The 26,686-nt window shown below is 35.3% G+C and overlaps 1 protein-coding gene across 14 annotated transcripts; it reads right to left on the bottom strand.

Moving 5' to 3' along the window:
- Window positions 1–729: 729 nt before the first annotated feature.
- Window positions 730–26,577, bottom strand: LOC110609628. Of its 14 annotated transcripts, none has more exons than XR_006348802.1 (19): window positions 26,246–26,576; window positions 25,471–25,538; window positions 25,252–25,274; window positions 24,905–25,086; window positions 24,045–24,155; window positions 23,875–23,917; window positions 23,570–23,658; window positions 23,356–23,451; window positions 13,223–13,277; window positions 12,177–12,273; window positions 9,692–9,905; window positions 6,922–6,991; window positions 6,800–6,837; window positions 4,772–4,838; window positions 4,587–4,691; window positions 4,466–4,491; window positions 3,512–4,371; window positions 3,098–3,249; window positions 730–943 (listed from the first exon to the last, which is right to left on the bottom strand). XR_006348802.1 is itself a non-coding variant. In XM_043951312.1 (18 exons), the coding sequence occupies exons 1-18, from the start codon at window positions 26,253–26,255 to the stop codon at window positions 3,238–3,240; spliced, it is 2,166 nt and encodes a 721-aa protein (XP_043807247.1). In that variant the 5' UTR covers window positions 26,256–26,576; the 3' UTR covers window positions 2,691–3,237. The 14 variants fall into 14 exon arrangements, 12 of the variants coding, with proteins under 12 accessions (XP_043807247.1, XP_043807251.1, XP_043807245.1 ...); XR_006348799.1 differs by lacking the exon at window positions 730–943 and adding an exon at window positions 2,691–3,008; XM_043951312.1 differs by lacking the exon at window positions 730–943 and having other exon boundaries at window positions 2,691–3,249.
- Between the last annotated feature and the right edge of the window lie 109 nt (window positions 26,578–26,686).

Raw genomic sequence — 26,686 nt, 5'->3', positions numbered from 1 at the left:
ATTTTGGTAAATATTTAAAATTGTATTTTACTTCTACCATTTATTTCTTCTATTTGTAATTGGCGTTTGAAAAATATTGATGTCTTTATATATATATTTTTGATGGATTTGGATTCTTTATATATATATGGATGGATTTGGATTCTCAAAGGTAGAGCATATTATTTTGCTTACTCCTAAAAAATATGAATAAACAAATTAAGTATGATACTATATTTTATTGATTCTTGCCGCTACGAGATTGGTATGTCGCTATATTTTACTGACTATCATAGAATGGTGTAAGTGAACACGTTAAATTAAGAGAGTTAGAATGTGAGTTTGGCTCCCAATATTTACTATGGATATGTATGTAGCTCCACTTTATATTTTCGTACAAGAATTGTATGATTATTTAATTGATATATCTTTAATGGTAAGATTGCATTAAAAGATAATAACTGTATTGTGATTTACTTTTAAAATATAACCATTATTAAATATTTCTTTATTTTATTAATAATAACTATTGATATTAAACTACTATCAAAAAGCCTAATAGCACTAAAAATCTTGAATTTTATGCGTTTTAAATTTTAATCTTAAACTATTAATTTTGGGAGCATGATCCATTCAAATCCAAATTGACACAACATCTTGCCTTTTTTTTTTTTTTTTTTCTTCATTCTATTACGGACCCACAAAATCACAATAACAAAATTTGCTATGAATATTACTTTCATCCTCCATTGTTGATGGTGCAATATGTGAATTTTCAACTTGCATAACATTTCTTTCTTCACCTTTTTCCTTTTCTTTATCAATCTTCTATCAACAAACTTCAAATGTCTTTTCAGCTCACAACCTCTCCATTTTATAGAATATAACATCAAATACAGGCCTCTCACTTAATTCAGCATGAAGCTCATCAACACACCATTTAAAAAAGGTCATAATTGTTATCCTGCAATAGATTATGGGCAAACCCTTAATGATAATGCAAACAATTTCAATATAATAAGTTTACACAAATCAATTATCTTCCAAAAAAGGACGGCGATAGAACTTTCTCCCTGAATTTTTTTACATAATAAAGTCATCAACAAAACAAAACAGCAGTCTCATTATAAACAGGGCAAGAAACATGGTAGGGGTGGACGAGGAAGATGTAGCACTGGTAGCTTCCATTTTCGAGTAAATATTGTCGTTCAATAGTAAAATGACCACAAATAATTTGCTCCCACAAACTTTGCAGGTCGAAATAGAGACAATGGGGAGAAGAAATCAGATGAGAATAAAAAAGGAGGATTACATTCTTGGTTAGATTTTAAGTCCAAATTATGGTTCTTTGTTGGATAATTCACTAACATGCCCTTAGTTAACATTAAACGACAATTTTTAAGTGGTTCATATTTGGAAAATAAAATTTTAAAAAAAAAAAATCATATTAGCAGTCACATGTACAAAACTAAATTTTTTTCAAATTGATTAAAATTCTTCAAAATTTTAATTTTTAAACTCGCAGTGCTAAAATTTGGATTGTGGTGTCAAAATTAGAAGTTTAGAATTTAAATCTAAAAATGCATTATGGTCAAAATTTTTAGTGGTACCAGCCCTTTAAAAATGTCAAAGATTTTTAACTAATTCACTTAAAAATGTTAACTTAATTATTGCATTATCGTTTATATTTTATCTTTCATATAATAAACGTACAATTTTTTTATTGTCATGAAATTTAATATTGATATTTATTTTTATGAATAAGTTTATTATAAAATTTGATTTTAAATATGTATTTTACTATAACTGATTCAATATCATATTTATTTTAATAAAAATGTTAATATTTTTTTTAAAAAAATGTTCTTGATAATTTCTTGTAAAATACGTAAAACTTTAATTTTATTAAAATGTTGAGAATGAGTTTAGTTGTTAGAGGAATATTAATGAAATGATTAGTGGGAATCACTGCTTATGCTAAGTCTAATTATAAGATTAGACGTACAAACTTAGGGGCTCGAGGAGGAAATGTTGAAAATAGCTCGAATTATGCTACTAGCTTGGGCTTAAATTCTAGTTGAATTTCTATGGTGGCGATAAAATCAAGGGATGAGTACATCAGATCTGTTAAGATCAAGTCAATAATGGCATCGGATGGAGTAAATGTCTAAGTGGGAGAAGCATGGACTAAGGCATCTGCATAAAGTGCACTTGTTTCTATGTGATGACCTGCGGGCCTCACCGTCCCTGGACAAGACCGGACCTAGGAAGATACCCATGAAACCTTCTTTGGTCGACAAGTCCAGCATTTTCGGCCCTGACCTAGATGCATGAGGCAGGCCGGATCGCCTGCAAGCATAGGCCCTGTAAGAAGAATTCCAGCTCGGTGATGTGACATGAGAGAGGACAGCAGGCCCAATCACTTTGCAGCCCTGCCCACATGCGCGCCGAAGGGAATTAAATGGTCGTCTGGCGTAGAAAGAAGTTCTGACACATCCGTACGTACAGAACTGAACGACAGGGACAATTGACACTGTAGCAGAGAGACCATTAGGCGTCACTAGCAGACAAATGGAAAGAAATAAAAGAGAATAACATCTTTCTCCCAAAGAGAGCTGGCACACACATTGTAAAACCCTATTCTCTGAATCTCAGGATATCAATATGCTTTTTGGTTTGCCAAACATCAAATTTGTGAATGTTATAATTGGTGAAGATGAATGCATAATACTTGAGAAGAAGTAGAATTAAGGTACAACTTCCATATCAACATGCTTTTCATCATAAGGCTAAGAGCAATTGGGATAGGAGTACAGAATGGGGAGCCGTTTGTAGAGACAGCCTAGAAGATGCCACCACCACAACTTCTTGATACAAACTGCTGTTGGGTACGTCTGGTCCCTGACTAATTCTTCATCTTCTTAAAGAAACAACTTGAATGAACTCAATTGATATTCAAATTCAGCTTCCACACGTCAGCCTTGAGGATAAGGCTAGTCTTCAATCATACAAATTTTTGAAATAAAGGCCTTAAACATGGGAAAAAAAAAGAGGATGTATTCCTTCCTTTGGTCCCAAAACATACTCGACATCTAATTATCATCAGGAAGGTATATACCTTATTCAGTGTCTACCCTCTTTTGGTACCTTCTGCACACAATGAAGATGAAGGACACAGCTTTCTAGCATCATCAGCTGGGCAGATGAGTTGAGACAATTACTTTGTCTTTAACTTTCCATCCTTCTTTCTCCAGCCTTTCAATTTCTATTCTGTATTAAGACGAGTGAAAGTGTATTTAGTTCAAACAAGGCAAAAAAGGAAAAAGACAGCTTATCCATTTTAAGAGACCTGAGATTGAACAATGAAGGGTAAAGGTCAAAGATTAGCTTTGTTCCCATCTTGACAAAGAAAAGGAACTTCATAATCATGGCGGTGTCTGACAATGGTGCAGACCGCCCATTTATTACAAATACATTATGAGATAAAACAGGCTTGAAAGAGAGATTACAGTCCAGAGTTCATTAGACATACTCTACCACCTATACTGCTGTCAGGCTTGGCAGAGATCTTTGCAGAAGACAATGTCTCTAAAGTTGCATCCTTTAACTCCTTGCACTCAAGGCCAGATTGAGGCATGATATTATTGTCATTGGCTTGCTGAGATTCTGAGTTATTTTCTTCACATTTGCTAATACTTCTCACTGATGATAATTCCAAAATCAATTTCTCTCCTTCAGAAACAGCATCTTGCGATGAATGTGGAGGGCGGCTTTCCAATTCAAAATCTGAAGACTCTGGAAAAATATCTGGCGCGATTGCTCCCAACTCACAATTTGATAATGTAGAAGAAACATTATAGCGTTTGTGACAAGATGATTGACAAAAAGCACACTTTTCAGAGATACAACTGCCATGAGGTGAACATTTAAAAGGACTACCATGTTTGGATCTATTGAAAGAGAATTTGACTTCGATGTGTGGCTCAGGGACAAGGAACATGCCAAAGGTACCTTCATTCAAAGGCTTGGACCCTGAGGAAGGACGTTGTGTTTTGGAGGTTTGACATACAGAACTGTGATCCAAATTCATGTCAGTTGACCTATATCCTTCTTCAAACAACCAACTTCCACGTTGTCCTATTTTCTCTTGGGAAAGATGATTTAAATTATGGGCTAATCGGGGCTCTAACAAAGTTGGCCTCTGCACACGTTTTCCTGACCAACAAGGATTGTTTCCTTTTTTAAGGTTATTCTTATTTTTCAAACACTTTTCTTTGGCAAGTACCTTTTTAGCACCATGCTTAAAGTGAGCACCATCAAAAGCATTTTGATGTCTATTGGTGTCTCTTGCTATGTAGTTCACTTGTGAAATATCAGTCACCTCATCCCTCACTGGACATGGAAAAGAATCACTTAAGCAAAACAACATTTCTGAACAAGCCAACTTCACTTTATGAACAATCGATGGAAAAAATATATATACAACCTGCTGTAGATGAGCATGACTCCTCACTGCCAAGAGTTCAAAAAGGAAACAAACCATCAGCTAAAGGAGCAAAGAAACTGACTGAGAGGGGATGAAGGGTGACTGTTGGGATAAGCTATACCTCAACAAACTCAAATTTTCCTTTGCATCTTCCAAAACAAAGCAAGACCAGTCAGAATGTGCAGTTGCATTTCCAGAGTCAAAATCAGTGCCCACCAAATGATGCCTGCCACCATATTAAGCAAAAAATATTGTAAGTGCAGATTCTAAAGACAGCAAGCCACTTTTATAAGAAAGTCAACAAACCTTGCTTCTTTCGAAGTCATTAAATCATAATCATTCTCTGATGTATGGTGGTTTTGAGCAGGAGAATCTGATTCCCAAAAAGAGATAGCAGTCAGTTGATAAGTACAGCCCATGTGTTTTTTTCAACTCCTATTCTCCTGATCTTTTATAAAAATAAGAAGTATATCAGAAACAGAAAAAGAAAATCTAAATTCTTCTACAAACGAGAATCAGATATGCAAGAAAATTAGCTGAATAATATTAGTTGATCACTTGATCTCAAGAAAAAAACATTGAAAGCATGTTAGACTCTGTTTGTTTTATCAAATACATTTTCCAAAAAATATTTTTAGCATTTTCTTGCATTTAGGACACTGGACAAAACTGGCTGTTAAATTTGGATCAGGCCTAACTCACCCCAAAAGCTAGCTCAAGGGGTAGGAGTGCCTATAGCCCATATAAGGGACACATTACCCCTTTCCACAACCGATGTGGGATTCAACACACCCCCTCACGCCCAGAATTTTTAGTGGTGCGTGGCACAGACCGTCCCCCTGTCTACAAGGGAGGTAGAATTATTGTAACGATGGTATCGATGATAATGTATAATTACTATTTTGCCCTTGGAATAAAATAAGTAGCCTGTTCATGAATTCTCATGTTCAGTTTTTATCTTTGTGCCTACTGTGAGGCTTCTGATGGAATGTTGCCTATTGGCTTCATTGTTTGCGAGTGAAACCTTGACTAATCAGGATATTCATGTTCACAGGGAATTGGGTGATTCTCAAGGCTGACTTGGCTTAAAGGCGTTCAAGTCAAGTGCCGCATGGTCCTAATTGAGTGTCAAAATGCGAGTCCATGACAGTTGAATCCCACATCGGTTGTGGAAAGGGGTAATGTGTCCCTTATATGAGCTATAGGCACTCCTCCCCCTTGAGCTAGCTTTTGGAGTGAGTTAGGCCTGACCCAAATTTAACATGGTATCAGAGCCTCCCCATCCGATTTTGGGCCTCCTATAAATGTGCCACGCACCAGTAAAAATTCTCGGCGTGAGGGGGTGTGGTGAATCCCACATCGGTTGTGGAAAGGGGTAATGTGCCCCTTATATGGGCCATAGGCACTCCTCCCCCCTTGAGCTAGCTTTTGGGGTGAGTTAGGCCTGGCCCAAATTTAACACTGGCCAATAGAAAATATTTTTCTGATCAAAGAATAAATTAAGTCATCTAAGAAAAATAACTTCTCTTTACAAAAGAAAAAGTTGTTTTCTAAATTTTGAGAATCTTGTGAACAACACTAGACTTTCTATACATGAATCTTCTTAACATTGTTTGTTTCATAACATTGCAACCAAACAATTAAAGATAAGTTATTTTCTTAAGAAAAAAATCCTTAGAAAATAAGAAAATATTTCCACACATAAGTTATTTTCTGCACAACACATGAAGCCTCAAAGTGTAACCAGAAAGGGGGACAACATTCACAAGTGGACTTCAAGATTTCAAACAGAATCATCAACTAAGAGGGAAATTAAACAAGTTAAAGGGACCAAACTGAGAGCATATTATAAATAGATAAGAACCTATTAATAAAGCATGATAACAAAAAGCAGGAAGAACACAAGAAACAACATGCATGCAACTCCAACTAAATTTTCTACTGGAAACTAAACAATTAAAAGTCTCAGAATTATGCCAAATACTATTTATGAGATAAGTGTAACATAATAAGTCTAAAAATTAAATGAGAGGCTTCGTAGTTACCTACCATAGTGGCAAAATAAATCATGGCACATAAAAGAAGGAAAACAACCACTGCATTTTTTGAAGTTTCAACATTCAATAGTATTTGGTGAAACTAGGTAATCTACAATTCAATATAGTCCCTAAGGAACCAATTAACGTTAAGAACCTTAAAATTCTTCATGAAGTTGCATGTTTGAATCCAATTGTGGGGGCTCTTATGTAGCTCATTTAATATTCTAACACACCAAGTGCAATAGTTTTATATATATATATACACGCCACATATATATATAGAGAGAGAGAGCACCTAAAAAATTGAATCTTTTAGTTGCTTTCTTACAGTCCCTACATCAGATTACAACAATCAAGAAGTGCAAGTCAACTTCAATGCAAAAGGGTGAGGAGAAAGACAAAAAGGTCAATGAATACCTTTTCTCCAGCTTATACGGATCCCCAAATGCATAATTTGGCATTTCCTCATCTCCATATTTCAAGAAATCTGCAAAATCACCATCCCTATAACATTTCAAGTCTTTCCGGGATATATCACATTGCCTTTCATCATGAAAATTGGCATCTAATAAACCAGAGCTAACTGAAAAGTAATGTTATAGACGCTTTTATCGGCAAGACTTATCATGGACAGCAGCAAGTAGATCGCGGCTCAAACACTTAATCGTCCTTTCTAGAAAAGAGTAGTTTCAGATAAGGATGAGTTTTATTAGACTAAGGATACGCTGTCATAGTGCTATTTTATTCTAATAGGGATTTTGCTATTTTATTTTAAGGACTTCTTATTTACTTAGGACTATTTGCAGTAGGACTCTAGTTGTAATCTCTATCTATAGAGATGAATTTTATGAATAAAGCAAGCATATTTTGAAATACAAATCGAGATTAGAGGCTGTCTCTCTTTAACGAGTCTTGAGGTAACGAGTCTTGAGATTAGAGGCTATTTTATTTTAAGTAGGACTTCTGATTTACTTAGAACTATTTGCAATAGAACTCTATTTGTAATCTCTATTTATAGAGATGAAGTTTATGAATAAAACAAGCATATTCTGAAATAAAAATTGAGATTAGAGGCTCTCTCTCTTTAACGAGTCTTGAGGTAACAGAGCCCCCTCCAACGATCTCCATCACAACAATCATAGCAATCATAGGTTCAGCAAAGACAGGAAGAAACAAAAATAAGGGAAAGGCTGCTGCAGCTGAAGATTCAGCAGTTCATCGACCTGTGACAAGATCCGTAACCAGAGAACTCAACAAGTAAACAATAATAATGACCATTCTGCAAAAACTGTGGAAATAACAAAAGTAAACAATAACAGCTGATGAAACATTAGCACAGGTAAATAGAAGGAATTCTGCACATATTGCCAACCTCCTCAGCAGAACCAAAATAAAGGTTTATTCTAGTGCACAAAACTTCAGGCATCGCATACTCTAAGGCGAGTCAGAGGTGCAGAGTCTTCTCATTGCATAGCGAGGAGGCTGTTTCCATGGTTTAGATCCATGAGCTCTAGGTCGCTATGGAGCAAACATATTGAAGCACCAAGGCCCAACCTCATTACAGAACCCAATGTTCTAATATTGTACAGAGTATAGACACAAGAAACATACTACATTATTGTGCCAGCAGCATTTTACACCATGACAGAAGAAATATATATTAAATGTTCATGTCTCAAGGTTAGAAGTAGATGAAATGCAAGACAGCTTTTCATGTGCATGAATGCGTGCATTTTAACATGCAAACCGTAACGTATCAGACCTAAAATGCCCTTTGAAACAGAGAAATAGGGAGAGAAAGAGAGAGAAATAGACTGGGTTGAGAAAAGAAACAGAAAGGGGAGAAGAATTACAGAGAAAATAGAGAAGAGATAATTCTTTTATTTGATTGTTGAATGAAACTTCCTTAATACTAGCTACTCTATGTATATGTATTCTTGTAAAGATAAAACTAGTCCTGCCACTCCCTAAATAATTCCCAGCTAACTCTACTAATTTCCATATTCTTCTTTTGTTACAATTTCAGCCCCAAAGACTATTTGTTTTAAACACCCTTACTTCTTATCATAACACAAACGTAAATTGAATGCATAGGTGGCTATTAGTGCTAGGTCATATCCATTCAACCAGCAATTTACTTAACAATCTGATTGCTCTCTTTTGCAATATTGGCATTCAGGTTACTAACAAATTGAAGATGCTTATAAGCACAAAAGCTATCATCATCACTCACCAATTGACATTAATTCAATAAGACTCACTTGGTATCATAAATTTGCATTATGTAACATAGCATACAAATCATAAATCTTGATTAGAATAAAGAGACCAAAAAGAATGAACACACACATCTATATCATTTTTTGCCAATATTGACATTCAGGTGATTACAAATCTAAGATGCTTATCAAAAGCACAAAAAGCATCAATGTCCCTAGACCAATTCGCATTAATTCAATAGGACTCACTTGGTATCATAAATTTACAGTATATGAACCTAGTGTAAAAATTGTAATTCTTGTATATATATATATATATATATATATGTATATATCTTGGTCCATAGGGACAATGGAGGACTGGTGCCAACAGTTCAGCATGGAAGAAATGGCTCATTGAGCCGAGATGACTAAATAATACTAACAGAATTAGAATAGAAAAGAAGTGTCTTTTCTGTAACTTTCCTTGATTTCATAGCCACGGCGTGCTTTACACAACCCAATGGATCATATAGATGTCCCTTCAATACAACATAAGTCATCGAAAGAATCTCAGAGACCCACAATAACATGAAAGTCAAGATCTTTTAGAAAATGGATTTCTATTCAAAGAGTGCATAACCATATGCATAAGCTCGTACTAACCCATCAATTTGGGATCCAATTCACGATTTTTCTTGTGAGGTGTCGGGAAAGAAGTGGAATATAATAATATTGAGTCACACAATACATATATAAAAGAAGCGGTTCTCTATTGATCAACATTGTACCTATAGGATAGGGAAAGCGAAAGAGGAAAATACTGAAGATATATATATATATATATACACATACACCATTCCAACAATACAGAACTTAAAAATTATAAGTTCGAATACCATGAGCTAATCACAAAGTCATAATTATCTACTGAGAGAGAGAGAGAGGAGATATTGTAATCACAAGTAATGTAAATGTTGAAACATTACCATCCCATAAGTCTTCATTATCAATTCTGGTATTACAAAATTCTTGTTCAATAGAGAATCGGCTTCTTAATTTACTATCCCGTCCGCGAAGTTTCCTGCAGTCTCTGACCTCAGATGAATTCTTCTTTAGCTGGCCACATGAATCCTCAATCATCGTTGAAAATTCTAAGGAACTTTCAAAAGGAGGAATTCCAATATCTTGCATTATTGCATCCTGCAAGCAGCACATCAAACCAGTTTGCGTCAAATCTTATCAAATGAATGCAAACAGCTTAAAGTTTTCAAATAGTATCCTTGTTAGATGAAAAAGACCAGTACACATTGACATATTAGCTTTTTAACCAAATTTTTTTTTGGATAGAAAATAATTCTACAAGAATATTATGATTCAAAAAACAATGCCCTTAAGATACTACTACTATCAGTTCACACTATTCATAATCAAGCAAATGCTTAGCAGTCGCCATACAATCAATTTTATTGTTTCAAGTCAATGATAAAACATCATAGAGGATTTCATTCATAAAGAAGATGCAAAGATCAAGGAAAAATGAAGAGGTTTTCTGTAAAAAGATTGATCAAGAAAACTTATTTACTGAATAGGGGTGCGGATGAAAATATCTACCAGATAAAGGTAAAACTCTACATGTAGGCAAGGTCTTCATTGGAATTGCGAGTTTTAAGGGCAACTTCGAGCAGAGAACAAAGTTTCATTCAAAAGTTCAATTGGACTATTACATGCTCCTATAAGTAGTATTTGCATGACATGATCTGAAAGTAGGCTATTGCATGGAGTAAAGTCATAAACTTTATCACGACTTGTAACAAAAAAAAGGCTATTGCAATTCAATCTTATGAATTGATAGCTAAAAGAACTTACAAATTTAAAGGCTTTTGTATAGAATAGAAAAAGGTTGTTGCATGGGATTGTTATTTTCCTTTTCATTTATTTAGAGTAGTTTTAATACAAAAAATCATTAAATATGAAATTAAAAATTCTTTAATGAAGATGTAATATTGTTAAATTGAAATGTAAATTATTAAGGGATAGATAATTAGTGGTAAAATTGAGGTGGAGATATTTAGTGAGACATGAAAATATTTGGAGTAATTTTTGTGTTTTAGTTTAATAATTTAACAAAAAAAAGTCTATCACAAAATTATGGTGGAGATATTTGATAAGAAATATGAAAATATTTAAAGCCAATCATTGTAATGTAGTTAGCTTAACTAATTTAATGAAAAAAGGTCATTGGTATAAAAAATAATATCATGAGTTGTATATGAAAAGAAACGATATAATTAGCACAAAAATAAATTAAACATGAGTTGGATTTATTATATAAATAATTCCAGATTTTTAAAAATAATTACTTAATTTTATATTTATATATACTAATTTTATGAATTACATAATAAATAAAATTATTTTGAAAATGAATATGTTTAGGAAGTTATTGGGTAGAAATGAGAAAGTCATGAAATTCTCATATATTTTTATTCCAAATATAGACAACAGAAAAGTAATAGAACATAATTATTGTAAATATATATAAATTGTTATAAATACATTATCCATATGAACATAAATTGCAAATGATAAATGCGACCTACGTTTCATGCAATTCTGCGCCGCAGTTTTGCAAACTTTGTATTGACCTTTAGAGATACATTCAGCTCATGTCTTGGTGCATTGTCGGTTGATACAATTGATGCAAAGATTCTCTTTGCTAGTCTAATCACATATTCAAAATACGACTTTGGTTGTTTTTTTTTTTTTTTTTGCTCCAAGTCATCCCTTAAACACATAATTACAAGCAAGAGTTGTCTACATGTAAAGTCTTACCCCTATTTGATATATCTATTCATCCCTATCCCTATTCAATAGAGGAAGTGTGTTACATATAATGGTCAAAATTTGACAAGTAACTACAATAATAAGAGGAAATAGCCTAGGGAAGTATTTTCCATATAATGGACAAAATTTTTGTCGAAGGTTGATTCTAAATTAGCACATAATTAACGTTAGGTTGATTTGATCTTTGTTAGTTAATTTCTATTCAGATATTTTAGGTCTTATTTCTTTTTCTATTTTTGAGTCCAGCCACATTTACTGTAGTGGCTTTATTTTCTCTTATTTTTGTTACTAATATCTTACTAGTTTCTTTGTAATGTCTATTTAAAAGACATTGAGCCATTAAGTCCGTATTCCGTAGTATGAATTATCACAATCTCTAAATAAAATCTTCAGTTCTCAAATCCAGATTACGAGTTTCCGTTAGCTATATTTTTTAGCTAAGTTAGATAACTAATTTAATCCTCTATTTTCTACGATTCTCAATCCCTTTTCCCCAACAATTTCACCATAAGAGAAGTAGCTGAAATAATAAGAGACAGAAGCATAGAGAACAACTGAACAAGAATTAGATGAAATAGAATAATCACAATTAAATATTCATGTAGGTTTACTCTGTGGAGGTCTTACCACCTCAAGTTCTAAATCATTCAATACAGAACTAAGGTTCCTTGATGAGTTATGCTCTACAGTCTCCAACGGTGAGGAGAAACCATAGGTAATATATCTGTAACCACGCAAAAATATGCTTAGAGTAGGTTTGAATCAATCTTTCTTTCTTTTTTTTTACTTCACTTTTTCTAAAAAAAATTCTACATATTTAGCATTATATAATGCAGCTTCATAAACAAAAGTCAAACCTGGTGTAAGTAAAAGGATTGGCTACTTGACAAGAAAAACAAATACATTTTCTATACATTTTTATCAAACATAAATATGACCCATGACAAGTCTCCAGTGAAGTTAGATGTGGGTTTAAAAAGCACATGAGTATATAAAATTCATTGGGAAAAATTGAACACCTAATCAACTTTTAAAGTTTATAACAGCACATATAAAAGAAAGTAAAAATTATCAAATAGAATTAAGAACTTCAAATATTGGTCGGGGCGAAGGAGGCTGAAACTAGTCTGTCTTGCTTCCTGGTCAGAAACTAAAGTGAAAACTTCACAAATTAAATGAGTCAAGTAAAAAATTTACAAGATATACATCATAATTGCATCCATCACATGGTTCATGATTGTTAAAGTTGATGACTTGATGTAGTGAAAATGCATTAGTACCCAGAATAAGTTTCCATTAAGGGTAGCAATAAATACATAACATGAAATTCCATATCAGTAGGTTCACTAAGCCTCCATTTGGTATGATTCATTTTGTAAGAAAAGAATTTAAATAAATTCTTGCAAAATCATGCATGCTTTCATTTCTTTTGAAAATGAAAAATTTGTAAGGCAAAAAAAAAAAAAAGAATTTTTTCATTCTAAACAAGAAAATTGATAAAAAAGAATTGAATTGAATTCTTGTGAAATATTTTATTCCAAACAAGGGGTAAAGGAACATGAGGTTAAAAATCATGATGTGTTATTTCATTCAACAACTAAATTAGATGTTGTTGGAAATCAAAAATTAATTCAATAAAGAAAAGAAAATTGATAAACAGAAACAACAGTCACCTGTCAAGTTGTCGTGGTGAGTGTGGTGGTGTTTCTGTGCCCACTTTACCCAAACCTGAAATGCAAAAACAGGTGTCAAATGATTGAAGGTTGCCAAAAAAGTTACAGTATAGATATAATTCCATAAATCAAAGGAGTTCATTAGGTTATCTAATTAAATACATCACTAAAGTCATTTAACAGTCTGTCAAAGCTGGCATTGTAGAGTTAAAACATGCAAACTATGCAAAAAAAAAAAAAGGAAGAACTTTTATTAATGGTATCATAAAATAATCCCAAACTTGCCTCCTTGGAGAATATTGGAGAATATGGAACTGTTTTAGGAGCATCGAGTCAAGTCAACCATAGTTTTTCACAAAAAACAAATAGGATTAAAGTTAGACATTAGGGCTTTTGACTAGCAGAGACGTTCTTAGTATTGCAATACCTATAGATTCCTATTAAATACATACATTCATGAGAAGGTGTAGAATATACTACATGATAAAAGACTTACAAAATTACAGGTTTAAATTTTCCAAACTGGTCATCTCTTTTGAATGAGTTCTTACCATGCTTCACTCATTTCATGTGTTGCATTCGACTTCTAATTTTCTGTTCACTATAAAATCAAGAGTAAGCCATTGTGCAATACTGATACGGTGCGTTTGATTTAAGTAATATGGAGCATTTAAGAAAAAGGGGCAGTGCACGCGTAGTGCATGGGAAGGAAAGCTGGCATGGATTTGTGTGTTAAGTTGTTAAGTGGGCAAAGAATTTGAGGGAGATAATTACTAAAGTTTGTAAGCTGCTTTGTATTTAGAGAGAAACATTACTTGTAAAATCTGTTCTAGAATTTGCAATTTGAATGAGAAATCTCTCTCTCAATTCTCCATTCTGCTTCTTGAATCACTCTAGTTTTTGCTTCTTCCTCTATTTCTCTTCTTCTCTCCTCTCTTTCTTTCTCTATTTTCCTATTTACTTTAAGATTGTATCAATTGGTATCAAAGTCCTTTGGTCCTTACAATGGCTGAAGGCGCAAGATTATAGGATCTAAGGCAGGAATTGGCCAAACTAGTTTTGGGCAAAGATAGGAAGCCAAGATGGAGTCTCGTTTGCAAGGAATGGTCATTGAATTGAAAGGTCTCATTGCTAGTCCGGGAAAGCAGCAAATAGAGGTGGTGACTGGTGACTGATCATAGTAGACCGACCCTCCACTAAGAATGAGAACAATTTTGTCAAACCCAGGGCAGTAACACTAAACTGGAGTTCCCCCCATTTCAATGGGGATGGGGATGGATGGTTACTGCACTGTGAGTACTTGTCTGAGACGGCTAAAGTTGCTGTAAGAAACAGTGCTAATTGGCAGTAATGCATTTGGAGGGAAGGGCCATTCTCTGGCATCAAAGGTTTGTGAAGCTGAAGGGAAATGAAGTATATGCTAGCTGCGAAGAATATGTAAAAGCATTGGGGGCCAGGTTTGGAAGTCATGCCTTCGATGACCCTGCTGCTCATTTGGGAAACCTGAGACAACCCAGTTCACTGCAAGAGCACTTGGATTCATATGATGTGCTTTACCCCATAGCAGGTATACTGGAAACCATGCCCTGAGTTTCCTTAATGATGAGTTGCAAATGACCATAAGAATGTCAACCAACCACCTGTTAGGGTTCTGCCCTTACCGCATCAGGAAGGTTAAGGATTAGAGAAGTAGGGAAGAAGAGATGAGAGAATTGGAGAAAGAGGAAGAAGAGAATTAGAAGTGAGGAAGAGAGAATTGAGAGAGAGAATAGAGAGAGTATTTCATTATTGATCTTCTGAATGAATACAACAGATTCTCCCTTCTCTATTTATTAGTTGAGCTGATAAGCTTTTCACATAACTGTCTAACCAACTGAGACAGCTGTCACTCTCCTTCACCACTCACGTGATTCTGCCTCTTATATCTCCTCCTTCTGTATGTGACAATACCTCTTCCATCAGCACATTCTTGTCCCCAAGGATGTAAAAATTCTGGAAATTGACCAGAATAAGGTCCTTGTCCTCCCATGTGGCATCCTCTACTGACAGATTAAGCCACTTAACAAGACCTTGCAGCACTGTCTCTTGCCTGCTAGTGATCTTCCGTGTAGCCAAGATTTTCTCCCGGGTAATCAACATCTCAGCCTCTTGAGTTGCTGGGAGGTCTATCACTGGACTGATTCCTTCTCCCCCCAGTTTCTTCTTCAACATGGACACATGGAAAACAGGATGGATTGAACATGCTGCCGGTAATCGTAACTTGTAAGCCACTGCTCCTACCCTGCTTAGGACTTGAAAAGGCCCATAAAATCTTGCACTTAGCTTCAATTTCTGTCGAAGAGCCAGTCTCCCACCTGAAACTCTCTTTCACTTCTTTTCTTATCTGCCTGCTATTTCATTCTATGCTGAGCTAGCTGTAAGTTGGCTTTAAGCAGATTACTCGGCCATTGTCTTTCTTGCAAGAATTTGCCCACTTCTTCCACAGCTGGGATACCTTCTGAAATTAGAGGCAGAAATGGGGGACTGTACCCATATAAAGCCTGGAAAGGGGACATTTGAATAGCTATGACTGCTAGAATTATACCACCACTCAGCCAAGGGCAACCACTACAAGTAGGAGGGTGTAGATGACACATGCACCTTAAGTAAGCTTCTACGCATTGGTTAACCCTTTCAGTCTGACCATCTGATTGGGGGTGTTATGCTGAGCTGAAGGCCAATTGAACCCCGAGACATTTGAAAAGGTCCTCTCAAAAGAGACTAGTAAAGGCTTTATCTCTGTCCGATACAATGGATTGAGGAACTCCATGTAATCTGAATACATTGTCTATAAATGCTTTTGCCACCACAGAAGCTGAAATGGGGTGTTTGAGGCTGATGACGTGACTGTATTTAGTGAATCTACAAACTACCACTAAAATAGTATCCTTGTCTCCTGACTTTGGTATTCTATGAAATCCATAGAAATATGCCGCCAAGCCTGATCAGGAATAGGCAAAGGTTGCAGCAGCCCAGGAGAAGAGCAATGTTCAGCCTTGCATCGAGCACATGTATCACACTTCCTTATATACTTCATATATATTTCAGTAACTCTGCTTGCATCCCAAGCCAAAAGAAATGTTTCTTAATTCCTACATAGGTGCTATTGACCCCTGAATGTCCTCCCATAGTGGATGAATGATACAATTCCAGTAATTTCTACCTTAGTGAAGTAGAGCAACCCACATACAGCCTGTCCTTATACCACAATATCCCTTGCTTCAATTGGAAATTAGGAACAGTCGTATTGTCTAGAGATAGCTGCCTAATTAATTCATTTGCCTTATCATCATTCTCATAACTAGTAATAAGTTTATTCATCCACACAAAGGTGATAACAGAGCAAGAAGAGTAAATTGCACAAATAGTCTCCTCACCTCTGTCAGGCCTTCTTGATAATGCGTCTGCCACTTTATTCCCGACCCCTTTCCTGTACAAAATTTTATAATCCAGCCCTAACAACTTGCATATGCCTTTGTGTTGTAGATTAGTGTGCAACCTTTGCTCAAACAGGTACTTTATACTCACTCTCATGATCAGTTTTAATGAAGAACTGACCTTGCTCTAAATAATGTCTCTATTTAGAGACTGAAAAGGTAATGGCCAGCAACTTCTTCTCGTGCATTGATAAGCCTTGATTTCTTGGCCCGAAAGCTCTAGAGATAAAGGCTATAGGACGATTCTCTTGCTGCAACACCGCTCCAATTCCCCACTGGCTAGCATCCGTTTCCACCACAAACATGATTTTAAATCGCAATCACGGCCACGTTCGCGGTCGCGGATAACGGAAACGGGCCTGTAACGGTAATGGCCTGGCGCTACACAAATTTTTTTAAAAAAAATTTGCAAAGTTCATAAATGAAATGATATTGATTAGATTTAATTCATAACAATGTATACAAATGCATAATAAACATAAATACATAAAATATAGATTATTTAACTTAAATTAAACACCATATAGTTTAAAATAAGAAAAATTAACATAATCTCTATAGATTGAGTAAACTAATAGCTCAAAGTACAATTTTAACTCAAAACTAACACTTCAATCTACAAAAACTTTTTAAACAAAGGGAAAAAACAATGATTACTAAAATAGATAAAAAGTTAACTAACTTTTTAGAAGAAATAAGCTTGGAAATAGAGTAGTTTATGATGGATCTAAGCCTATATGAGAAATATGGAGGGGAAGATTGAAATTTGAAAGAGAAAGGAAAGAGAAAACTTAAAAAATATAGTTTTTGAAGTTGCTAAAAAGTGTAGAAACTAATGAAAATGAGAATAGGGAGCAAGAATAGGGAGTAGAAGAGGAAGGATATAAAAGAATTTTAATTATTGGTAACGGCCGTTACCATTATGTAATGGCCATTACACCTGCAAATCACGGGGGGTCGTTATATAACGGGATAATGAATAACAGCCCCCCAAAACCCATTATATAACGGTCATTACGTTATGTAACGACCGTTATTTAAAACCATGACCACAAATGCTTTTGAAAAATTTGGAAGTCTGAGGACTAGTCTTCTGTCATCCTCTTTTTGAGAGTCTCAAAGACATGCTGGGCTGCTGGTCCCCACTAGGATGCATCTTTCTTCAATTGATCCGTTAATGGCTTGCCAATGATGCCACAGTTTCTTATAAATTTCCTGTAATAGCCCGTGAGGCCCAGGGAACTTCTCAGTTCCTTCACAGATATTGGAGTGGGCCATAACAACATTACTTGCACCTTTTTGGGGTCAGTAGAGACCCCTGCCCTTGAGATGATGTGGCCAAGATATTCTACTGCCGATTGACCAAAGGAACATTTGGAAATGTTGCCATAAGGCTGCTATTCTTGTAGGATCCTGAATACTGCTTCCGGATGCTGAAAGTGAGTTTCCAAATCAAGGCTGTATATTAAGATATCATCAAAGAACACTAGGAAAAACTTCATTAAATGCTGCTCAAATATTTGATTCATCAACACTTGAAAGGTAGTTAGTGCGTTGGTGAGTCCAAAAGGCATAACACTAAACTCAAAGTGGCCATGGTGTGTCTTGAAAGCAGTTTTATGAATATCCTCATCTTTCATTCTGATTTGATGGTATCCTGCCTTAAGGTTCAGTTTAGAAATGTTATAGGTTATAGGAAGTAAATATGTTAATATAGAAAGTAAATATTGATAGATGGATCAGTTGCTTAATCTTAAGATTGTATAATCATAGACTTGATTTTACTTACTGTTTAGATACCGTCTCTCATATATAAATAGATTGTAATCTCTATTGTGAAATAGAACAAATATTATCCTTCTTCATGGTATCAGAGCCGCCCTGAGTTAGACATATTGTGAAGCTAGTGGGCCTGCGAGGAAAGGGCTAGCCATGTGAGACGAGGTGGAGCCGCCCAAGGTACTAGCGAACCACAATACCCGAGGGTCCGGTCTTGGTTTAGTAATTGTATTCAATTCAGTTGCGACGAGGACGTCGCAAATTTAGCAGGGGAGAGTGTGACGTACACCTGCTAGCTTGTGGATTTTGTCCAACATTTGAAGATTTAGGGCTCTGTTCATTTTGGGTTACGCATAAAGGGTAACATTTGGAGACTTAGGGCTCTGTTCATCAGGTTACCCATAAAGGGTAACATTTAGAGACTTAGGACTCTGTTCATTTGGGTTATCCATAAAGGCTAACATTTGGAGACTTAGGACTCTGTTCATCGAGTTACCCATAAAGGGTAACATTTGGAGACTTAGGGTTCTGTTCATTTGGGTTATCCATAAAGGGTAACATTTGGAGACATCGGGCACTGTTTATCGGGTATTGTTCATGGGAACTGTTCACGACTACTGTTCATCGGTTACGGTTCATGAGTTACTGTTCACAGGTTCTGTTTTTCTCATCCTTTGTTTATTTTTATTGTTTTGGGTTGGTTGTTCTTATAGCTGAAATTGATTATATATGTAACAAGTTGGGCATGATTAACATTTATGCTCTAACTTGAAGGAGAGTGTTATAGGTTATAAGAAGTAAATATGTTAATAATAGGAAGTAAATATTGATAGATGGATCAGTTGCTTAATCTTAAGATTGTATAATCATAGACTTGATTTTACTTCCTATTTAAATACCGTCTCTCATATATAAATAGATTGTAATCTCTATTGTGAAATACAACAACAAATATTATCCTTCTTCAAGAAAAAATCTTTGCCACCTGTAACTCATCCAAGAGATCATTAATAATAGAAATAGAAAACTTATCTTTAACGGTCTTTCAACTTCTTGTAGTCTACACAGAATCACCATGAACCATCCTTCTTTTTAACTAACACTAATGAAGAGTAAGGACCGATGCTTGGCAGAATAATGGAGGATTGCAGCATTTCAAAAAAAAGTTTCTCTATTTCAGCTTTCTAAAAATGGGGATACCAGTACGGTCTCAGATTGATGGGCTTGGCAGCTGGTGCTAGAGGAATGGAGTGATTGTGACTCCTAAAAGGGGGCAATCCTTGGGACTCTTAAAAAAACTGTGGTACTTTTTCAAAATAATTTGTAGTCCTTCCATCATCTCTTTAGAAACAACATTCATCCCTTCTTGTTGCAATTGAGTCTCCTGCATGTAAGAGGAGTTTGAAAATCCATGCCTTTCTTGCTCATTAATTCTTGGTACTGATTGCAAGCCTTCAGAATTGGTTTGGTGGCTGAATCTACCAGTCCCCACAACACTATTTTTCCCTTCTTGTCACTTAAGATGATTCTAGATCCATGGAAGTCAAATAGGACAGGATTGAATGATTGAAGCCAATCTACTCCTAGAATCACATCAAATCCTCCCAACTCCAAAATCCTCATATCAAAACAAAATGAGTAGGTTTGCACTACCCACTTGAAGCCTTTGCATCTGCGCATACAGTGCATTCTCCTCCCATCAGCCACTGTGACAGTAGATTGAGGTGTTTTCTCTAAAGGTATCTTCAGGTCATCAGCTACCTTTCTATCCACAAAGCTTTTGATGCTTCCTGTGTCCACAAGTATCATTAGTTGCCTATCCTTATGCCTCCCAATTATTTTAATTGTTCCAGAACCTTGGCTGCCTTCCATTGCGTTAATTGACAGCATTAAATTTTTACTAGTTTCGTCAATTATAGCTTCTGCATCAACTGTGTACAAGTCTTCCTCCATGTGCCCTTCCTCTTGACCATCCACTTGAATGGCTAACAAGGTTTTGGGTTTGCATTGATGACCAGGTATGAATTTCTCCCCACATTTGAAACATGGTCTTGAGTTTGGTCTATTTGTAGATTGACTGTGGGAAGTGGCTGGTTTGGAAGTAGAGCTATTTTGTGAAGGGTTTAGTGAATTACTGGTATTGATTTTATTTACAGCAATATTGCTTCAGGTATTGTCAGAGTTAGGTGGTTTTGGGGGGTAGGGATATGAAGTTTGGAATGGTTTGTTGTAATGGTATGAATTTCCTGTAACTTTAGAATAGGAATTGTTATGATAAACTCTTGGGAAAGGCTTAGTTCTTTTGGTATGGTCAATCAATTTTTCTTGTAATTTGGCTATTTCAATTGCCTGGTTAAGGGAGACAGATTTCAACATTCTCACCATTAATCTGACTTCATCCTTCAAACCTCCCATAAAGGCTGACATGAAATAAGATTCTCCCAACTCTCGCATTAATCTTTCCAATCTAACCCTCAATGTTTCAAAATCATCAAGATATTCTTCCACCCCTGTCTACTGCCTTAATCTCATTAATTCCTTACAATATCTTCCACACCATCATCCCCAAATCTACTACATAGTTCCCTTTCAAACTCCTCCTAGGAATGATTCTTCCCTCTATTCCAGTTATGGAACCATGCATCAGCTTTTTCAAATAGAAATAGACTCGCAATTCTAATCCTCTAGTCCATTGGAACTTTATATACCTCAAAATACTTGACACATTTTCTCAACCAAGATCTAGGTTCTTTTCCTTTAAAGGCTATCAATTCAATTTTTGTTAACATCTCAGTATTAACAGTATTCATCACAGTAGTACCTAAACTGCCTTGATCTTTATTCACAGAGGGCGTCGATAACAATCGTCTGTTTTCCATATACCGCCCCCTTTCCCTTTCGGTGGAGCTCACTTCTTTGCTTTTGATCTCCTTCAACATCATCTTCATAAATCCTTTTAGGTCTTCTCTCAAGGATTCATGATCTCGGGAGGATTTTTCCTGGCCCTTCCACAAGGGCGACATTCCTCTGAACTGAATCTTGGAGACTCCTCAATTGTTCCTCTAGCTCTACGATCCGTACCATCTCAGAGCTAACGACAACCGATCTGGTCATGATTGCGATCTTCGGAATCAGGAAGGCAATCAATTTCCCTCACGTACTAGCGCTGATACCACTGTTAGGGTTCGGCCCTTACCGCATCAGGAAGGTTAAGGATTAGAAAAGTAGGGAAGAAGAGATGAGAGAATTGGAGAAAGAGGAGAAGAAGAGGAAGAAGAGGAGAAGAAGTGAGGAAGAGAGAATAAAAAGAATATTTCATTATTGATCTTCTGAATGAATACAACAGATTCTCCCTTCTCTATTTATTAGTTTAGCTGATGAGCTCTTCTCATAACCGTCTAACCAACTGAGACGGCTGTCACACTACTCTCCTTCACCACTCACGTGATTCTGTCTCTTATATCTCCTCCTTCTATATGTGACACCACCCTAGCTGAAGCCTACTCTCTAGCTAGGCTACAAGAAATGGCAGTAGCAGTAATCCAATAGAAACCTAAAACACTAGCCAAAAATCATGTATTGAACACGACCAACACCACTCAAACCAGCAATCCCAACCAGTCTCAACACCTAATTAGCTATACCTCTCAAAATCAAACCAGTAGACAACCAAACCAGATGGGCCTATTGCCTACACTTAATGTTCCAAAACTGCCTACAAACACAAACAGATTCCCTAGTACCCTGACCAGTAAGGATATCGATGAGAAAATAGCCCAAAACCTTTGCTATTGGTGTGATGAAAAATTATTATAGACGCTTTTATCGACAAAACTCATCATCGACAATAGCAAGTAGATCACGGCTTAAACACTTAATCATTCTTTCTAGAAAAAACTAGTTTCAGATAAACGATGAGTTTTATTAGACTAAGAATATGCTGTCATAGTGCTATTTTATTCTGATAGGCATTTTGCTATTTTATTTTAAGTAGAACTTCTGATTTACTTAGGAATATTTGCAGTAGGACTCTATTTGTAATCTCTTAGAGATGAATTTTATGAATAAAGCAAGCATATTCTGAAATATAAATCAAGATTAGAGGCTCTCTCTCTTTAACGAGTCTTGAGATAACAAGGCTTCCTCCAACGAGCTCCATCACAGCAATCATAGGTTCAGCAAAGCAAGGAAGAAACAAAAATAAGGGAAAGGCTGCTGCAGCTGAAGATTCGGCAGTTCATCGACCCGTGACAGGATCCTTAACCAGAGAACTCAACAAAAATACTCACCAACTCATAAATGCCAAAAGAAGAAGTATGTATTGCAAGCTAAAGAAGTAATTGATGATGAAGAATTGGAGACAGTATTCAGTGAAGATCAGGATGATGCAGCCAATGTAGGACAGATATCCCTTAATGCAATATGGGGAAAATGGAATAATCAAACTGTGACTAAAGGTAACTCTAGAAGGAAATACGACCATTGTACAATGCCAAGTGGCTTGAACAAACAGTTTGGAATTGTGTTACATAATTCATGACTAATCTTTTGGCTCCAGTCATGATTTTTAATAGCAGTTATGCCTTTGACTTTTCAAAACAACATCAGCTGGTAAATATATTTACATGCAACACTTTGTGGCAAATATGTTTTTAAACCACCACCACAAGGTCAAAATCTAAAGCCATACCAAGTGCCTAACCATTTGCCCTATGAACCAAACTGAAATCAACAGGCTTTCTAATGGATGATACTTTTTGTTATTATACAGGGAATATAGCTAGTTATAGTTGACCAATAATACAAACTAAAAGCAACAGTTTTTCGCAATCTATATGTTAAACCCTAAATTCAAATTCCGACACAAACAGGTCATACCATCAACTGAAAATGCAACATGAGCTTCAGGAGCTAGAGTTCCTTCTAAATTTCTATCTGAATCATCATCACCAAGCAAATCAAAGAACGATAATTCTGAAAAACAAGTAAAAGGAAATGGTAAATATTAAAGGAATTACCATTACTAGAATAGTTAACATACAGAAATTCTAATGGAAGACTCATGGAAAGCAAATAAATATTTTCTATTTACGTTGTTGAGTTGCTTTCCTCCCAAAGTCCGATTTATTATCAGGATCATAGAGAGCATTGCTGAGATCATCTGGAGAACTGAGTAGAACCCTGCGATGCAGTTAGAAGCATGAATTCATCACTAGAACAAGACAAAACCCTAGCAGAAAAATATACACAAGGCATAATGTTTGTGTCCATACTGAACTGCATGATGGACAGAGCAAATAAACTAAGTTCCATAAGTACAAAGTTAAAATATATCTTGTTTACTGCAACACAGTAGAAGGTCTTTCCAAAATAACATGACCATTCACACTCACTCACTTCTTTGTGGATAGAGTCTCCACTTGGCTGCCTGATTGAGAACCTAAATACAGAATAATACCACTATACATTAAACATACAGACTATAAATAAAAATCAGAGAAACTTGATAAGATTCAAAAACCAGTCATGGACTTACAGAATACGACCATATAAATTAAATAACATACTTGCTTCCGTAATTTCTAAAGAACTGAACGGGCAGACTGTGCTGGCTAGAATTATTGGTGGATCTATATGATTCTTGACTGTTGAAGTATTGACTTTTGAATCTTTCCTTCCTTGGAAAATTGGTAAGATTTTAATACCATGAGAAGCAATACATTAGGCCATCAAACCAAAAACTATTTAACAATTGTGATCTGTTTATCTAATTAGAAAGATCTAGCACAAATGGAAAAAAAAAAAAAAAAAAAAAAAAAACTTTTTCATACAATTACAAATCAGCTGTCTTCGCTAATGTCTAATAATGATTCAGGACATTGACTGATTTTCTAGTTTAGAGTCAACAAGCTATACATAATGACAAAATAGAGAATAAGTATTACACCAGCATTGAAGATTTTACATTTTCTTGGAAGGAATCTCACATAGAAAAGTAATTGAAGTGATCCTTCATCTAGCTGATTTACTTCAAACAGTAAACTTTCTGCTAAAAGTCCAGAAACTTATTTAATCAGAACATAAAGCTAAAGCCTTAACAGAGTAGCAAAACAAGCTAAGAAGAATATCTTCAGCGCCAAAAACTGTCACTGGAACAAAGAGGAAGGAACAACAAAAGAGATGAAAATTTCCTTTCAGATTAAAGGCTTACTAAAACATTTAGATAATTAATGCTCAGAGAAGCAGGGTAACCAAACTATCAAAGAATGCATAAAAACACCAAACCAATTTTCAAGATGGCTGCAATTGACACCATTAGCATACATTCAGGCCATAATTGCCAAACTAAAAAGGTAGTACTGAATTTGAAATGAACACTAATGTTTTATAATTTTGGGCTATTTTCCCTAAATTTTTAGATTCTTACCACTAGGGCAACAAGGTTTGCAGTCTTGGAAACTGGTTGAAAAGTTTAGCAAATTGAGAACATCCAATGACCTATGCTCTTTGTAATTTTCTGAACATTTATATCCTCCCCCTTCAGACATCTCCAACCCAGCTGTTTGTTGCTGCAGTTGCCGCCTCCGTTGTTCAAAGTATTGCTTTTGCCTAAGAAATTAAACAATTATATTCCTGAAACTTAAACACTCTCAATTTTCAATATAACATCTGACAAGAAAAATCTAGCCTAAAAGTAAAAACTACCATATGGCTTCCTTTTCCTGATTATAACCGAAGAAAACTATTGTATCAATAAATCAAGAATTTTCGTACCTCTTCTGTATGGACTTCCTTGACTAAAATTTTCCAGTCCATCATGCGCATTTAAAAATGTTCAAATATCAGAATAAAAGTTTAACATTTCATATTCAAATCAATTAAAGATTTTATACAAAATTTCAGTTCAATGCCCAAAACTGCAAACGATATCTTAAATCCACTGTAATTCAAATTCGCTCTAAAAATCAGAGAAAGAGAAAGCGAAATGCTTACAGTTGTCACTTTCTTCCTTGATCCTCCCATCCATTGCAACATTCTGGAAGCTCCTAATAGAGAAACTAAAACGTAACAAAAGAAAATCTGAAATCACATAACGCACAGAAAAGAAATCTAGGTTTCAAAAATTAAATCGTGTTATGGGAAACTGAATATGTATAGATTTATATAATATTGTATAATCATTAGGCTTGTAAGCTAGATTCAGATACTGATGATAGAAATAGGTGCATATCCTGTGTTTGGCTTGTCAAATTTCTAAATAAAAAATATTAAACTTAAAAAGACTTAACTAGCCTCATAGTGAATATTCTTTAAACCTGTATCTCTCTCATGGAGGCTATTCAATAAACAATCCCTAAACCTATTGGGTCCCTCCAATACGATCGATAAAGATTGAAGCTTATTGAACTCTACAAAACACTTTTCGGAAGAGACAACATGTTTGAACCCCAGGAAGCCAAGCCATGACAACTTCACTTTCAGATTATTAGTAAAACTTAAACAACAATGACAAATTCACTCAATAGTAGAGAAGCACTGCAAAAGACTGAGTTGTCACCATTTGGGTAAAAGGTGTGCGTCTGTGCCTAATATATTGAAAGGAGGTCCTTTAAAAATAGATCAGTTGATTATTCATTCACAATTTTGATTTCAAGGTAAAATTGAATTTTAATTTATTTGCTCATGGCTACGTGTTGATATTTCTTTGGCATAGTAGAAGAGGAAAAGTTGAGGAGAATTTTCTGCAATAAAAAATCAAAATTTACCATTACGAGCATTACAATTCTGGGTTTGACAAATGGTTTTCACTTGCAGTTTATCCTTACTCGAGAATCACTTCTGGTACCCAAGTACCCAAGAACCCAGGTGATGGAGTTTATTTAGGTTTAACATGTAAGCAACTTGAAAATGAAGCAGTGGTCATTGCCATTGGTGTCCATGCATTTTGGACAGCTCATCTCATTGAAAACACTAAGAGCAGCGGGCTCGTGCGATGGGTGTGGGAATGTGACGTCCCTTCCGTGTTTTTCATGCAATGGAAGCTCTTAAGATGGTGATGATGGTGAAGGAGTTTGGGAAGAATTGGCAAGAAGCTTTTAAGGCAATCTCCAAAGCTAAGCACAATTTGTTGTACTATTTTAAAGCAAAATATTAAAATGATACAATATTATTTTTAATTTTTTGCACCATCTTTAACATAAAAAAATAT

The sequence above is a fragment of the Manihot esculenta genome, chromosome 2 (genome assembly GCF_001659605.2).
Source record: "Manihot esculenta cultivar AM560-2 chromosome 2, M.esculenta_v8, whole genome shotgun sequence".
NCBI classification, from domain to species: domain Eukaryota; kingdom Viridiplantae; phylum Streptophyta; class Magnoliopsida; order Malpighiales; family Euphorbiaceae; genus Manihot; species Manihot esculenta.
This window is presented reverse-complemented; position numbering and strand designations above follow the sequence as displayed.

What these genes read in the sequence shown, in the direction of transcription:
- LOC110609628 (XM_043951309.1), bottom strand. An exon ending in CAAACCTTGTTGCCCTAGTG is followed by an intron (nt 24,156 to 24,904) that starts GTAAGAATCTAA and finishes CAATTTTCCAAG; the next exon opens with GAAGGAAAGATTCAAAAGTC. An exon ending in CCGTATAAGCTGGAGAAAAG is followed by an intron (nt 6,838 to 6,921) that starts GTATTCATTGAC and finishes AATCTGATGTAG; the next exon opens with GGACTGTAAGAAAGCAACTA.